Below are 17,483 nucleotides of genomic sequence, written 5' to 3' on the forward strand. Positions count from 1 at the left end.
TATGTCATCTGTCAACCACATAAAATATCCTGAAACCTGAGGAAATTTAGCTGGGTATGCAGGCCCTATATGCACAAAGAAACTCTGTGTTCTATTAGAAAAAAAACATGTCTATCTGGCAGGAAGAACATGTACTTTTATAAAAGAATAAACTTCCTACTTACCTGAGAATAATTTGTCAGACACCTAGTCACTGTCCTTTCTCCCTCTGATTTCTCTTCATGAAGACAGAAAAAATCTTGACCAAGATGACCTTAGGAGGAAGAAATAAAACCTGAGAACCCAGGCTACCCAAAGTTTCTACTCACAAGCCTAGAAGCGACTCCAGAGTTGACACACATGCTAAGCAGCCTGCCTCATCTGAAACCAGAAGGAAGGTTTGGGCTTTGGGAGGAAGAGTTTAATATTCCCATTTTATAGACAATGAAATTTAAAGTTGAGACAGGTAAAGATGTTGTTTTCTTTTCTAAGTTTATTTATTTATTTTGAGAGAGAGAGAGAGACAGAGACAGAGAGCAGAAGTGGGGCAGGGGCAGAGAGAGGAAGAGAGAGAGAATCCCAACGTGGGGCTTGAACTCATGAACCGTGAAGATTATGACCTGAGCTGAAGTTGGACCACCCAGGTGCCCCAAAGTTGTTGTTTTCTTTGGCCAACAATAATGAACCTCACGTAAAAAAAAGAATCTCATGTTGATTAAGCAGAACATCTACCACATCCTTATCCCTCCTTCCCAAATCTAAGGATTCAGACATCAGGATGTTCTTATCTACTTAAGCCCTCTCTTAGCACAGAAACAGGACTGCTTAGACCTTGACAAGACAGGCCGTTCACAGGCCAGTTTAAACCAGTCCCTGACAGGAGCATCAACAAGGACTTACCACAGGAGAAAAGATCAATGGCTGGCATCCTGTGGGTATGACAGTAAAATCTGACTGAACCCTTCTCGTTCCCAAAGTCCCTCAAGATGGTGTCTGAATTTAGCGGAGAGGTCAATCTCAATTCCTCTTGATTAAGTACCAGTGGATTCTCGCCACGTACCATCAATCTTGAAGCAACAGGCATCACTCAGCTATCATGAAGCATTATTCATTAGTCGCTCTCTGCAAAAGATAAAGCTGTATTACATAAAAGCCGTTAGAAACTGTAGAGTAGTATACTACAGGAATTTACATAACAATCGCCATTTACGGAGTACCTATTATGTGCCACAAGCAGTGGTAGCCCAAAGGATTATCAACATAGTTACTATTACTGTCATTTAACAGCTGAGGCAACCTTCATTGAGACAGGAGTAGTCACTGACCCAAGATCACCAATTAGGAAGAGCCAGAGTCTGAATACAGGTTACTCTACCTCAAAAGCCTGAACTCCTGAGGTTATTGTTATTCTCTAACATACCTGGATGACCGTCATAAGGTGATGTGCAAGAAATGATTAACCCAGGTCTGGGTTGCTCAAATCCTGCACTTTCCTGAGAAAGGCCTGTCTTCAGACCTACTCTAGGCTGGGCTTGTGGGAGACGTCCATGGACTATCCTGCCTGGTAAGAATGTTTTTGTATGCCTGAGGCCTTGGGTCACACAATACCAGTCTGACCAGGTAGTTTATGCTAACAACGTGATTTATGGTTAAACATGTTTTTATACGCCTGAGGCTTTGGGCGCTGGAGCCTAAGTGGCTGAAGTCAGTCATGCAGGTGGTGTAGGCCTACAGGACTGACCCACGATAAAACCTTAGGACACCAGAGCTCAGGTGCTACAGATTGAATGTTTGCACCTCCCTGCATCTTCATATATTGAGACCTAATCCCCAGTGTGACAGTTTGTGGAGGTGAAGACTCTGAGAGGTAATTATGGGATTAGTGCCTTTGTGAGAGACCCCAAAGAGCTACCTTGCCCCTTCTGCCATGTGATGACACAGTGAGAAGACTGCCTTCATTAATCAGTAAGTAGGTCCTAACCTGACACCAAATCTGCTGGCATCTTGATCTTGAGTTTTCCCAGCCTTCAGAACTGTGAGGAAAAAAAAAAAAAAAAAAAAAAAAAAAAGAAAAAAAGAACTGTGAGATATTTCTGTTGTTGACAAGCCACCCAATCTATATTTTTGTTACCACAGCCCAACTGAACAGCCTACTGTATCAGGTGAGCTTCCTCGGTAATTTATTATTACTAGGAATATTAAGCAATGCCCATTTGACTGCACTGGGAAAAGACACCTGGATGCTTGTGCCTGGTTTGTCCTGGAATTAATCCTGTGTGTCTTACTTATCCCTTTGCTGATTCTAATCTGTATCCTTTGGTTGTAATAAACCATAACGGGTTTAACAGCAGGAGTCTTGTGCATCCTACTGCATTGCAGAGCATAAGGGTATTCTTGAGGATCCCCAGCACAAATGGTTTATTTAATTCAGACATCTTTGAGCTCATCCAGCTGGCAAAACCACCTAGCCCCAGTTGCCTTCAAATCCTTACATCAACCTATGCCTTCATTCATTATGCAAGTATCTTGAAGGTCCTTCTCTTTGCAACGTAACACAATAGGCAATGAGGAGAGAGCAGTGAACAGAAAATGCCCCATACCTTAGATTTTTTATCACTTTCCAAGGGCCAAGCAGATAATAAACACATAAATTTGTATTCTATCAGCTGGTGATAAGTGCTAGGGAAAAAATATGAACAGATCAGGAATATTATCCTCTGCCTCCCCCAACACATACACACACACCCAAGGATTTTTCTTATCAAACTCAGGACTAGCTCTGGGAAAGATAAAGACAGAACAGGAAAACAATCATTTTTCAGAAAACTCTTGAAAACTAACATCTGACTTGCCTAAAAAGTGAGATTCAACTTTTGATCTAAAGCACTAGCATAATTCAAACAAACAAAATAAACAAAATAAACTCAGAATACATTTCAAATACTGCTCTACTTCAATGGGGAATCAATCAGCTTAGAAACCCCTCACATAAAAGATGTGACCCTCTCCCCTAGGTCTTACAGGTATAAGATGGATGGAGTAGGTGGAGTGCTAAATCAGACTTTGCCCAAAGTTTATTTATGTATTTATTTTTTGAAAAACCTCACCTTTTTTTTCCATTAAATTTTGCCTTTTTTATTCCTTCTTTACCTATGCTTTATGTTCATTTTGTTGGTCCTTTTTTTTTTTTTTTTAACGTTTATTTATTTTTGAGACAGAGCATGAGTGGGGGAGGGGCAGAGGGAGAGGGAGAGGGAGACACAGAATCTGAAACAGGCTGCAGGCCCTGAGCCGTCAGCACAGAGCCCGACGCGGGGCTCAAACTCACGGACCGCGAGATCGTGACCTGAGCCGAAGGCGGACGCTTAACCGACTGAGCCACCCAGGCGCCCCTTTGTTGGTCCTTTCAAACGTTTAGAAATTATAGTTGAGTTCCTTTTTCAAACATTTGGAATTATACATTCAAACAAGTTCAGAATTATAAGTGTACAGTACACTATCATGAATTTCTTGACCCGAAGCACTCATATGCCTCATCTAAATTACTCCTTTCTCCTCTCCAAATGGAAGCACTATTCTGCCTTATAAAACTGTAATTCTGCCTGTTTTTTAACTTCATATCAAATCATATCGTGTGCATTAATTTGTGTCTAGCATTTGCCATTCAGTGTCCTAGGACTATCTGTGCACTTCCTTGTAAAATCTAGTTTTAGCAAGAACCCTAATTAAGTCAGTTTAATTACATGATCACCCTCAATATCTGATCAAGTTCCTAATCCTCTACCGTTTCCCAGGTGATGTCTGATCACTCTTTTAATTTATTTTTAATGTTTATTTATAGGACACAGAGAGAGAGACAGACAGACACACAGCGCAGGTGCGGGCGCATGCACGAAAGAGGAAGGGCAGGGAGAGGCAGTTAAAATCTGAAGCAGGCTCCAGGCTCCCAGCTGTCAGCACACAGCCTGACCAGGGTGAGATCATGACCTGAGCTGAAGTCAGATGCTTAACCAACTGATTCACCCAGGTCCCCCTGTCTTTTGTTTTTAAGTTTATTTATTTTGAGACAGAGACAGCATGGGTGGAGGACTAGCAGGGGGGCGGGGGGAGAGAATGAATCTCAAGCAGGTTCCACGTTGCTAGCGCAGAGCCCGATGCAAGGCTTGAACCCATGAAACTGTGAGGTTTGACCTGAGCCAAAATCAAGGGTCAGATACTTAACTGACTGAGCCACCCAGGCACCCGCTGATCTGTCTTCAGTAAGAACCCTGTTAGGTCATTTTAGCCAGAATCCCCCTTACCTCAGATGTTTCCTCTTAGTAATTTTCTATTCATTAACCTGGCTATAGATTTCCACTTATGCGGTACTCAATTGGAGTAGAGCCCAAGCTCTCACCCACGCTGTAAATTCCCATTGCAGTGATTCCTACACCTATCTCAATGCTCCTAAGAAAAGTTTGCCTTACCATCCTTAACAAATGTCACTGAATATTTTTTTCTTGAACACCTTGCCTAAATCTCCCCTAGTCATAATACCCAGTGCCCTAAAAACATTCCATATTAGACAGATGCTCTAACATAATGAATGATAAATTAAAATTCAATCTTCAGCAGTCATGGATTGGCTTATTAAAATGTAATCCCATGGACCCCAGGTAAAATAGTTAATAGGACCAATGTAATTTAAAAGAGGGTCTTCAAGGGGGGAAACTCATGATATAAAACCTAATTAATAAAGGGGTGATTATTTGCAACAACTTTTCCATTTGACAGCCCAATTTTGCCTCTTCTTAAACCTGGAGAAAATAAAAGGTGTCTTATGATGTATTACGAGAACTGTAACACTGTGGTTCCATCCAACTAGGGCCCCCCCCCCACCCACCCAAGATTCAATATTATTAAAAATCCTGGCTCCATCCAATCAACAACCAGTAAATATTTTGCTCTTACAGACTGGGCTAACATGTTTCTGCTGTTCAGTGCCTATTTAAATAGCCTCTCAGCTGCAATTTGCCTTCACCTCTGAACTGTATCAAATTGATCACCTAACCATGCAGAGAAAAGACTCAGAGTACATGCAAATATTTGAGCAGAGTACTCTGAACTTTATATCCTTAATATAAACTGTAAGGACAAAAAGAAACTCAAATAAATTTAATAGTTTACTGAGTAAGTCTACAGTTGATAGTAACATTGGTATTATACTTTTTGAAACCACTATACACATACTGTAGCATAAAACAATATATTAATGCTAGTGTTTATTATAACAGAAAAGAGGTACGAGTATAAAATAAGAGAAAGCAAACAAAAAAAAATCCCATATTAAATTTTTACTGGGAATATGAGTACGAACTTACAAGTAAGGAAACATGTGTTTTAGATATCCACTGAAAGGCCTAGACATGATTATACCCAAGTAGCACCAAGCCCATGTATCACACCAACCTTGGTGTCTAAAAGGAAACAGGCTTTTTGGAGAAATCATTGGTTACAGGTTTGTAACAAGAAAGTACAAAGTGAACTGAGGCTTTGTTTTACACTTAAAGACTAATAGGGTTGTGTTTAAAGACTAATAGGATTCATGTTGAAGGGACACTGATTCAAAAGGCAAATGTGGGACAGCTGGAGCATCAAAATAAATGACAGGAATTGATTATAAAATAGTGAATGAAAGAAAAGCCCAAGAATATGTTGTGATACTCCCAAAAAGAAAAAAAAGTATAGAGGGCAGGGGAAGTGGGGAAGGAAAGCTGCTCAGCTAAAGAATGGAGAAGGATTGACACAATTAGCAAAAACATCACTTTGTAACCACCCCCCCCCACGCCCACCATGTAAAAATAGGTTGAGGCAAAGATTGACAAGTGATGTTGAAACCCTTAGATGAAAGGCTGTTGGGGAACAGAATATCCCTCTGTTGCCAAGTATTACCCAAGGATTACCCCCAAAAAAAAAAAAAAAGTGTGCCTATATGAGACAGAAGGCCACCTTAACTAAATGCTTCTCTTCTCATCCCTAATGGGACGTGCTTCCTGAATGGAATACAATACAAAGTACACAGAAACGTTCCAGTGTCTAAACTTGCCTCTAACCCAGGAGCCACTGGGGGGGGGGGTTCTCTGTGGCTACCATGAACATGTAAGGTGGCTAGTGTGACTGAGAAGCTACATTCTCAACTTTATTTACTTTTAATTAATTAGATTTTAGAAATAAAATTGATTCAGTTACTTAAAAAAAAAAACACTTTTCAGTATGTTCCAACAATCTCAGTTTGGAGACCTTTTTCAACAGTAAAACAGTAAAAGCTAAATACAGATCAAGAATTCCCAATGAAAATTCAGCATCCACACGGAGATCCGGCATACACGCCAGATTCCAGCAACTTATTACAAAAGAAACATAAAATTTCTCATTAAGAATTCCCTATTAGCTGCATTTGTCATTAATTCCACTAATTTGAAACTGATAGCTGGATAAATTGGCTTAAATAAAACATATTAGAAATGATTTCCCAGGTACATTTAAAGTTTTTACTTGGCTATTAAGAATTATAAAAAATTACATCTGTACCTCGTTATATTTCTATGAGACAGTACGGCTCTAGACCCAACGACCACTTTACAAGGAACAGTCAAGTTAGATAATTAAATAAAACCGTAAGAGAACAACATCGTATCTGAATCTCAACATTTTACGATATAACTTTCCTGGAGCCTTCAAGAACCAAAATTAATTTCAGTTTTAAATGCAGGCAACTGTTTTAGGGACGAGAGAGCTAAAGCAAAATGCAATGTGCATTTTGCAATCTTGTTCGGGTTCTAGCTCCAAAAACCCCGACAACTGTAATGGATACTTTCGGAAAACTGGAGAAAGTCTACTTTCTTGGACGGACAGTGGAGTTTTGATGTTAGAAGACTGTCCTGATTCTCAGAGGATGGATGCTTACGATTAAAAGGTGAAGCGAATGTCTGCAATTTACCATTAAGTGGCTCATCGTTAAGAATACACAGGACTAGAGACAAAATCTTAACAATTAGCGAACGTGGATGAAGGTTCCACGGATGTTCGTTATAGTGGCGCTACAGATTTTAAGGAAGAATTTCTACACGGACACCCGAAAGAAAAACCTACCTGTCAAAACTTCACCCTACTTAGGGTGAATTCAATTCCAGCTAACGGCCACCGGCCCGCCGCGTCTTTGCTCTCTAACTGCTACAGTCGAAGCTTCGGGCATTTGCAAGGCTCTGCCGCGCTGAGTTTTCTAACTTAACGCGAATTCACTCACTCAAGGCGTTTAACGTCGATAACTGACAACGCCAAGAGCACCGCGTGCCCGCCAGGATGCGACACAACCGCCACGCTGGGGGGGCGGCGACGTCGGGGCCGGAGTCGCCGCGACCAGGAAAGGCCTGGCTCCCACGCCCCCCCCCGGGGCTGCTCCCCGCCTCGGGGGCCCAGCCGGCCCGGGCTCTCGGAGGAAGGGGCTTTTGACTCCGCGCCTCTCTCTTGGGCTCCCCCCTTCCTACGTATCCACTCAGAGGCCTGGCGGCGACAAGCAATGACTCTCCCTCCGACGCGGGAGTGGCGCGCGGCCAAGATGGCCGCCGCCCCGCGCACGCGCTTTTCCGGTCTCCGCAAACGGCGCGAGGGGCGGGGCCTCGGAAGCTGGGCGGGCCGCGCCGACGCCTCTTCTCGCGCCCGCTAGCTGAGAGAGGCAGTTTTCCTCCTGCCGGGAGGCGGGGAGCCGCTCGGAAGGAGCTGGAGCGGAAGGTGGGGTTGTGGTCCAGGGCCGGCGCGGTGCTCTTACCCGTCTCACCTGGATGACAGTTGCTTTCAAATTTTGGTGCATACGTGAACCGTCCTCTTCATTGCACAACTGTGCCTGCACGTTCCCCGCGGAGATCATGAATACAATCGCTACATAGCTGCACTTGACCTTTTCCTATGGCACTATGCGTGATTCATTTTTTCAATGTAGTTCAGCCTCCTGTTTGTGAAGGGAGCTGCAAACTACACTTGAGGCAAGAGGGAGAAACGCTACAGCATCTCAGTCTGAAGTCTCTGACACTACACTGGAGGTGAAGAGGTGACCTAAGTTTAAATGAAATGGCTTGTCTAGATGTGCGGCTGAAGCTACATGTCTTCTTTACCGGGTTAGGAGAGCAACTGTTATGCCTAATGAGCCTCTGATTTCGACTTAAAAAGTTTTAAGAGCTTGGCCATCCCTTTCAGGTACCAACTAAAAGGAAACGGCTTATCATTTGGGAGACCCAGAGTGGGAGAGTTCTCCCTATTATTAGCCTTGAGTTGGCCTTAAGGCTAACGCTACAGTGACCTCCCATGGCAGAGCTTCAGGGGTGTCATTAGTCATTTCCTAGAAGGAGGCAGATAAATCATTAAGTTGGCAATGGACGGTCTACAATAAGTCTTAGGAATCCTCTACATTATCTTTTAGTGAAAGGGGAGGGAATTTTGAATGGCTGTAATTTTTCTTGGTTTCAGGGATTTGCTTCCCAGGGATATGTCATGGACTAGGTAGTGAACCTGCTGGTCTGACAGAATTGTAATTTATTCTCAGAAACTTTGTCTTGTGGGAAAAGGAACCTTACTAAAATGCAGTCAGGAGGCCAGAGGGGGAACTCTCACAGGGTACCACTCCTTAATCACAGTAAGAATTATCAATTATAGGCCCCCCCCAAAAGAACTGCAATAGGAAATTACAGCCCCCAACAGATGTACATCTCCTACAAGAAATAGACTACCCCAGCAATTTAGCCAATGAGAAACCATCATCAACCTGAACTCTTCCTTTTCTCCAATGGACCCGTTGGAAACAACCCCTCACAACTTTCTCCTCCTCCATAAAATAATGTTCCTCCTCTTTGTTGGACTAGCCTATGGTTTTTGCTGTAGGTTGCTTGTCCCAAATTACAATTCTCTGCTATTCCCAAAAAAACCTTCGTACACTGTCCCCAGCTCCTCCCTTTGCTCCTACTTGGGAGATCAGAAAGAGTATGTGTAGCCAACACACTGGTCAGAGAAAAATGCACACAATGAGATAAGACCGTGAAGGACAACAAACGTTTTTAAAATGCAGTAAAATATGCATAAAATTAACCACTTTAGCCATCTTTTAGTGTACAACTCAGTGGCATTCAGTACATTTAGAAAGTTGTCCGACGATCCCCACTGTCCATCTCCAAAAATTTTTCACCATCCCAAACAGAAACTCTGTAGGGAAACAAATCTTTATGAGATCTGGCCAATGTTTTGGTCTCCAGGATTTCTTGAAACAGGGAAATGTGAGTTTAATTGCAGCAAAATGAGGATGCTGAATTGTAATGAACTTTAACAAGGTGTCAATCCATAAACTTTCTCTCTGTGCCTCAAGATAACCTCTGAAATGAAGACATTTAGACACTTCAAAGAACCTCCAGGGAGAAGCAGTTCCCTTGATATTGAACTTGAATTAACAGCACAAAATTAACTTTCTGGACACTATATGATTCCCTTTGGCCTCATCCTATTATTATTGGCTTATTTTGTACATTTCCCACAGGTGATGACAATGTTCTAAACACTCTAGTGTGAGTGGTAATGAACAACTGTGCTACCCTGGACCTCCTGCTGGCCAGCTGAAGCAGGATATGTTTCGCCACTGACAACATCTTGCTGCACCCGGCTTACTGATTTAATTGGCTTGGGTCTGCATGGGGAGCCTAGCTGAAGCCATGTCCCCCTCATTACCCTGCCGGGAGTCATGGTCCTGGTCAGTCTTGTCTGAAGTTCCCTAAAAGAACAGAATCAATTTGGTATAAGCCCCTATGACTACAGTTAATTACAATATCTGTGTTAGTCTCCTCTTGCTGCTGTAACAAGTTACCAGAAACTTAGTAGCTTAAAACAAAACAAATGTACGGTCTCGTAATTGTGAAGGTCAGGCATCTGAAATGGGTCTCACTGGGCTACATTCAGGGTATCCACAGGCTGTGTTTTTTCTGGAGGCTGTGGGGGAGAATTCATTTCCTTGCCTTTCCAGCATCCAGAGGCTATCTCCATTCCCTGGCTTGTGGCCATAAATCACTCTGATCACTGCTTCCATTCTCACATCTCTTCCTCTGACTCTGACCCTACTGCCTCCCACTTTTGCTTAGAAAGGTCCCTGTGATTACACTCAGCCCACCTTAATAACCTGGGGTACCCCCCCCCCCCCCCATCTCAAGAACCTTAATTTAGCCACACCTGCATAGTCCCCTTTGGCATACAAAGGAATATATTCACAGGTTCTGGGGATTAGGGCATGGACATCTTTGGCAGGGGCATTATTCTGCCTAACACACAAAGCATCTACAAAGAATTCTTGGCTAGATACATGAAAAATCAGGGGCCAGAGTTGTAGAGAAATGGCTCTGCCACAGTGCCCTTGAGACTTTGTATCTATCCACATAGGCCATGCAGGCAAAGGGCCTGACTGTGGCAAATGTGAGTGTTGGCAGAACGCCCTGCGATCTTCCCAGAACATGAGGGATGGGAGGCCTGGAAGTAAGGAGCTACTATGAGGCCACCTCCCACTTACCTCCCCTGGGAAAGTGTCAGAGGACAGTTTCTCATTGCCTCTTAGGTTCTGAGGAGGTAAGGGAGTTTTTTGCCCTGCCCCATTCAGAACAGAAGTGCAGAACGTAAAACTGCTTGGTCGCAGTCTAGATTGGGCTCTTCAGCTATGGGGAAGTGGCACAAAGAGTACAGGTTAAAGTTGATGGTCTTTGTGTCCGCCTGTAGAGGAACCTCCCCATCCTGCCCCCGGGGAGTATGCCAAAATGATGTTATCTGTGTAGTCTGAAGGCATGAGTTCTACTTCCCGGGTACTTGCCTGTCTCTCCTGTGAAACATTTACACAACAGAACATTTTAGCCAAATGTAGAACTTCAAGTCAAATGTCATCCATCTAGGCGGTGATATCTGGGAGGGGTGCTCTAATGAAGGGAATAATCATGTTTAACTCTAGTCGACCGTCAGCCTCATTGCTGCTTAGTGGCTCTAAGCACAGGTCGACCAGGGAATTAAAAGGTGAAATGGCAGGAATCTGTACCCTTTCAGCGCCTTTGCTTGGCCAGTAATTACTGCAGCATACTGACCACCAACCTCCACTGGTTAACTGGTTCTTAACAGCTGGTGCCCACCAACAGCAAAAAGCTTTAGGCTCATTTCATGAGGGTGGCTCAGCAGGTCCCATTCTAATCATGGGAAAAGGTGATTGTCTGGAACACCCAGGACAGAATCTTGTAGCCAAAGTGCCCGATTTTAACAGTTAAGCTGGTTCCTGCCCTTTTTGTTAATCCTCCTCCCAAGGTATTCATTTCCTGGGGCTGGGGAAAGGGTTAGGCCCTTAAGGAGAGGGATGATTTGAATTACTTCCTCCAAGAGTCAACCCTTTTTTTGTTTTTTGTTTTTTTTTTGGCTTCCCCTTTTGCCTTTTGGTCTTTTACAAGTTTTTGGATGGTCACTGGCAAAGTGGAGGATAAAATGTCTTCGTTCTTACAGTGGTGACACTGCATTTTTTTTCTAGCAGAGAATGTCAGTCATTTTTTTTTTCCCCCCCAGGATCCTTCACTCTGTCCTGTCTCATCTCCCCCAGGAGCTTGGGCTCTTTCCTCCTCTGGGTGGTATGAAGTTGTGGTAAGCAGGACGCAACACCCATCTCATGGTTCAGAACATTTTTTCAGTAAAACAGCCACCTTCTTTGGGCTCCTGGGAAAGGCAAGGATATAAACTTCTTTGACTTTAGTTACTTTAATGTTTTGGCTGGCTGGGCCCAAGAGTTGGGGGTCTCAGTGGCCCTCTGGGGAGGGGCTGGAATGCCATCCTAGACAGATCTGAGTGGGACTACAGCTAAAGCCTGCTGGCTGTGGACAAAGGCACCTCCCCCAACTGTGCTTAGGAGACCTGCCATCCCTGCCTTATGGGCTTATGAACCTGTTGTAGCAATTCCTAGGGACTTGTCTAGTCTCAGAGTATCCCAAAACACCAGTTGGCCATGGGGACCTCCTCTCGCTACAGCCCATGATGGGGTCAGAGGCAGCCCACCCTTGGTCCAGACTTAGGCACTTCTCCCCTTTTCCTGCTTGGGCCCGGAAGTCTTACAGGGTCCAGAGCTGCTTAGTGGGGGACCAAGCAGGCAGGCTTACCTCTCTCCCCAAGCTGCTGCACCTCTGACCCCAAAAGTCAGTTCCAATGATGTTCACTCAAATACCTATGAGGTAGGGAAGCTGAAGGGACTCCATTTTATTTATTTATATTTGTAAATGTTTAAAAATGTTTTTATTTATTTTTGAGAGGGAGAGCACGAGTGGGGGAGGGGCAGAGAGAGAGGGAGACACAGAATCCAAAGCAGGCTCCAGGCACTGAGCCGTCAGCACAGAGCCTGACACGGGGCTGGAATTCATGAATCATGAGATCATGACCTGAGCTAAGTTGGACACTTAACTGACTGAGCGCCCCAGGAGCCCCAGGACTCCATTTGAGAATGACCTCATCTCTGCTGTTTTTCTGCTTGGCCCCATTTACTCATGTTCAATATTTTGCCTCTGAATAAGACAAAAAAGCTATGTTCCCATTCAGGGGGAAGGCAAGAGAATTAATCATTCTTTGAGTTTCATCCTAGGCCCCAAATACCTGATAACACCTAAGAAGAGCCAGATCCCAAACATGTTCCAGGACATTAGCTTTGAACAAGCCTTGGTTGATAATGGCATCAATACCCCTACCTTTAGTAATTTGTGGAGTCTATTGCTCACCTGACACTTGCCTTTGATTGGACCCTACCCTGGATTCCTGAAGAAAAATGTACTCTAGGCCCTTTTCCAATATAAATCCCTAACCCCAATTCTCTTTTCCTTTCCTAGTCTCCCAGACACTCGGTCTGCCATTCTCCATCACCGATGCTATTATTCAGGAAACTCTGTTTTTACTTTCTCTGGCTTGCATTTGATTTCCAACCTGTGAGAAGCCAAAGGCCCCCTTCACTGGTCCTGTGGTACCCTCCTCTGGGTCCCTGGGCCCACCCTGCCTGCATCACCTGCACTACCACTTGTTGAGGCTAATGAGACATAGTGGGAGATCCCAAAAAATATACAGAGCAAGGGGTGCCTGGGTGGCTTCGTCGGTTAAGCAACCAGCTCTTGATTTCGTCTTAGGTCACTATCTCACAGTTCAAGGGTTCGAGCCTTGCATTGGGCTCTGTGCTGTCTACTTGGAGCCCACATAGGGACTCTCTCTCCCTAGCTCTCTACCACTCCCCTGCTCGCTTGCTCTCTCAAAATAAATAAACTTCAAAAAATAACAAAACACGCAGAGCAAAACAGCACAGAACAACACCATGTCAAACTGACACACAGGTATTTTAGAGTTTCAACCACTTGAAACTGTCCAGTATAGTTTTGTCAATCGATTGTCCTGTTGACTGGTGGTCCCTATTATCTATTTCCTGATTACCTCAGTCGCATCCTGATCACCTGTAGGGAATTTGAGAGATTTGAGGACTGATCTAGGGAGAAGACAGGACCACAAGAGGTAGAAAATCCAATGACCTTTACTGGGTTGACAAAGATTTACCATCCACTGACCTCCACCATACCTCTTGCCTATAAATTCTCATTTACCCATAAGATACTTGGATTTGAACCTGCTTTTATACTAAGGTCTCTTTTCCCCTGTTGTGATAGTGCTGAATAAAATCGGTTTTACCACTTTAAGTCCACCACTGTTTTTCCTTCAACAGGGTGGCTCTTGGACAGGGTTGTGTGACAGGGGAAGTCCCAACATGAGACCATCCAAAGGCTTATGGCACAGAAGCCACCATCCAGAAGGGGAGGAGGGCAAGGGAACCCCTGGGGGAAAGGGGCATCTGGGAGGGGTCTTACTGTCTAGGTGACTTTGCTCAGCACAATGGAGGTATCAGAGAGCTCTGAAAGGCCACAGCAGCTTGGTGTTTTACTAGGCTCTATGTCTTATCAGTGTTCAGTAGATGCTGGGTGATATTTTCACAGTATCCAAAGCAGGGAGGCTCTGAATGGCTAAAAATATGCTTGTTGGGCTATTTTAAAAGTTGGATATGCAAAAGTTTGAGTTTGGCCCCAGAGGGCCTTTGAGTTAATGGGTCACAGCCCGTAGTGAAGAAATAAACAACCCAAAGGCCAATACACAGAGTGGCTTATTAGCATAACAGACCTTTATCTCACACTACACACTAAAACGCATTCCTTGAGGAGTAAACATTGAGAAGTTTTAAAAATAATAAAATGTGGAAGAAAATTAGGAAAATAACTTTTATACTTTAGAGTTTAGGAAGATTTAAAAGCAAGCTAGGAGGGGCACCTGGGTGGGCCAGTTGGTTAAGCCTCTGACTCTTGATCTCAGCTCAGGTCTTGATCTCAGGGTTGTGAGTTCAAGGCCCCCCTGCTTAAAAAAAAAAAATAAATAAAAGCAACCTAGGAAACCCAGAAAACATTCTTTAAAAAGTATAGGCTTGGGCGCCTGAGTGGCTCAGTAGGTTAAGCGCCAGATTCCTGATTTTGGCTCACAGTTCATGAGTTTGAGCCCTACATCAGGCTCTGCACTGTCAGAGTGGAGCCTGCTTGGGATTCTCGCTTTCTCTCTGCCCTCTCCCGCTTCATGAGGTTTTTTGGGGGTGATAATGAGGCTTGTGGGGTCCAGGTTTGACGACCAAGAAAGAAATTTTGAAGACGTTTTTGGTGCAAAAATGTGATTTTATTGAAGCATGGGGACAGGACCCATGGGCAGGAAGAGCTGCCCAGGGACCATGAGGAGAGACTGGTTATATACTATGGGGTTGAGGGAGGTAAAGTCCAGGGGAAGTTTTCAGTGAGATTTTCATATGCTAAAGAAGACTCACAGAATAGTGGAGGCCCAGCCATTGTCAAGCTAGGGTTGTTCTTCCCTCTAGCAAAGCATTAGCATTAAGACCATAAGGAGTTCCTGTAGAAACATTTTAATCTGCCAGCCTCAAGTATTTGTCAATGGGCTGGAGGTTATAGGGAAATTTATTTCTATCTGCCATTTCCTTCTGCCTTTGTTTACCACTTTACTATGGAGGAGTGATGGAGAGTTAGGTCCTGCAGGACTATGATCTCTATCAGATAACCATTTGTTTTTCCTTTTCTTTTGTTCTTGGGCAGCCAGGAGTGTCGAGGAATATCACACATATCCTACCTGGGGTGTTTGCAGCCTGTCAGCTTGCCTTATGCTCCCTCATTACTGCTCATTCTCTCTCTCTCAAAATTAAATAAACATTAAAAAAAAAAAAAAAGTATAGACTCGGGGCGCCTGAGTGGCTCAGTCAGTTAAACATCTGACTTTGGCTCTGGTCATGATCTCACGGTTATGGGTTTGAGCCCCAAGTCAGGGCTCAGAGCCTGGAGCCTGCTTCAGATTCTGGGTCTCCCTCTCTCCCTGCCCCTCCCCACTTGTACTCTGTCTCTCTCAAAAAATAAATAAACATTAAACAAAAAAGTATAGACTCAAAAGTATAGACTATTGGGTTATGTAAAATTAAATATTGTATACAGATATGACATCATAAAGTTAAAGAAGCAAAGTTATGTTATCAGTTAATAGATGCATGGGGGCGCCTGGGTGGCGCAGTCGGTTAAGCGTCCGACTTCAGCCAGGTCACGATCTTGCGGTCCGTGATTTCGAGCCCCGCGTCAGGCTCTGGGCTGATGCCTCGGAGCCTGGAGCCTGTTTCCGATTCTGTGTCTCCCTCTCTCTCTCTGACCCTCCCCCGTTCATGCTCTGTCTCTCTCTGTCCCAAAAATAAATTAAAAACGTTGAAAAAAAAATTAAAAAAAAAAAAAAAAGATGCATGAACATTTGATTACATTGATCAAAAACTGATAATACATCTTCATAAACCAGATTTTAAAAGGTACTTCATTAACTTCATAAAGAACACAATCTGAGTTTTTTGTGTCTCATGTCCATGAAGTACAGCCAGACCAATACTAAACCATCCTGCACACCTAGAAAAATGATCTGAGGATTAACACAATGATCTGCACAACCTGAACGACAGAATCCAGCAGGGATACAGATGGTTCCTGGCTTAAGATGTTAGATTTAAAATTTTTTGACTTTATGATGGTGTGAAAGTAATATGCATTCAGTAGAAACCATACTTTGGATTTTTAATTTTGATCACATCCCAGGCTACTGATAGGTGGTATGATATTCTCTTTTGATGCTGGGCGGGGGTAGCCAGCTGCAACCCCAGTCAGCCATGAGATCATGAGAATAAACCACCAGTACACTTAAAACCATTCTATGTCCATATACCCTTTCTGTTTTTCAAGTTCAGTACACTGCTTAATAAATTGCATGAGATACTTAACACTTTATAAAAGATAAAATAAGCTTTGTGTTAGATAATTTTGCCCAACTGTAGGCTAATGTAGGTGTTCTAGGCACGCTCCAGGTAGGCTAGGCTAAGCTATGATGTTAGCTAGGTTAGGTGTATTAAATGCATTCTAGACTTAATGGTATTTTCTACCTGGGATGGGTTTGTCAGGGCATAGCCCCATTGTAAAGTCAAGGGAAACTGTAAATATACTTCCTGTAATAGATTCAGGACTATGTAGCTCTTCAACTTCTTTTCACAGCTTCAGTTTGTTGTAAGTTTCAAAATTTGTCAATTTTATGTAAAATCTATTTTATTTTATTTTATTTATTTATTTATTTTTTTTATTTTTGGGACAGAGAGAGACAGAGCATGAACGGGGGAGGGGCAGAGAGAGAGGGAGACACAGAATCGGAAACAGGCTCCAGGCTCCGAGCCATCAGCCCACAGCCTGATGCGGGGCTCGAACTCACGGACCGCGAGATCGTGACCTGGCTGAAGTCAGACGCCTAACCGACTGCGCCACCCAGGCGCCCCGTAAAATCTATTTTAAATAGAATGATGGATGAATGAATACATCTCGTTGTATAAGTGTGTAAAAAAAAAACCCATACACAATCTACAGCAAATAGCTTACCTAGCATCCTTGATAATCATTACCGACCAAGACAAGAATGCTTGATTTCTTTCTGACTTTACAACAGTTTGAGAGGTCCTGCACAAAGAAACAAGGTAGTATTAGAACAAGAAAAAAACAGGGACAGAAAATTGTATTTATACGGAAAATCAAATAACGTAGTGACAACTATTATAGGAGAGCCAGGTTTCCAGGTAACTGGACCTGCATAAACAATTATCAATAGCCTTTCTCTACAAGAGCAGTAATCAATAAAACAATGAAAGGGAAAACTAAAGACCTAAGAAAGGACTGAATTAATGGAAGGGAGATCTCAGGAAGTGGTATAGGCTTAAAGTTATAACTATCGTGTCCTGTGCATAACAAAGCGGAGAAGGGTATAAATTCAAAAAAACGCAATTGAGCATCCAGTTGTCTGGCTTCGGAGCCTGAATGGGAGCCCCTAACCCTATCCCC

General features: G+C 43.5%; 1 protein-coding gene across 2 annotated transcripts in view; it reads right to left on the reverse strand.

The window, feature by feature from the left end:
• The window catches only part of LOC131511071 (zinc finger protein 426-like), a 30,583-nt gene extending 29,520 nt beyond the window's left edge, over positions 1-1,063 (reverse strand). For both annotated transcript variants that reach the window (XM_058728907.1, XM_058728906.1), the window contains exons 1-2: positions 880-1,063; positions 165-253 (exon numbers count right to left, since the gene is read on the reverse strand). In XM_058728907.1, coding sequence (XP_058584890.1) covers positions 165-253; positions 880-1,063 — 273 coding nt within the window. The remainder of the gene's footprint in view (positions 1-164; positions 254-879) is intronic.
• Between the last annotated feature and the right edge of the window lie 16,420 nt (positions 1,064-17,483).

This window comes from Neofelis nebulosa, chromosome 4 (assembly GCF_028018385.1).
Source record: "Neofelis nebulosa isolate mNeoNeb1 chromosome 4, mNeoNeb1.pri, whole genome shotgun sequence".
Taxonomy (NCBI): domain Eukaryota; kingdom Metazoa; phylum Chordata; class Mammalia; order Carnivora; family Felidae; genus Neofelis; species Neofelis nebulosa.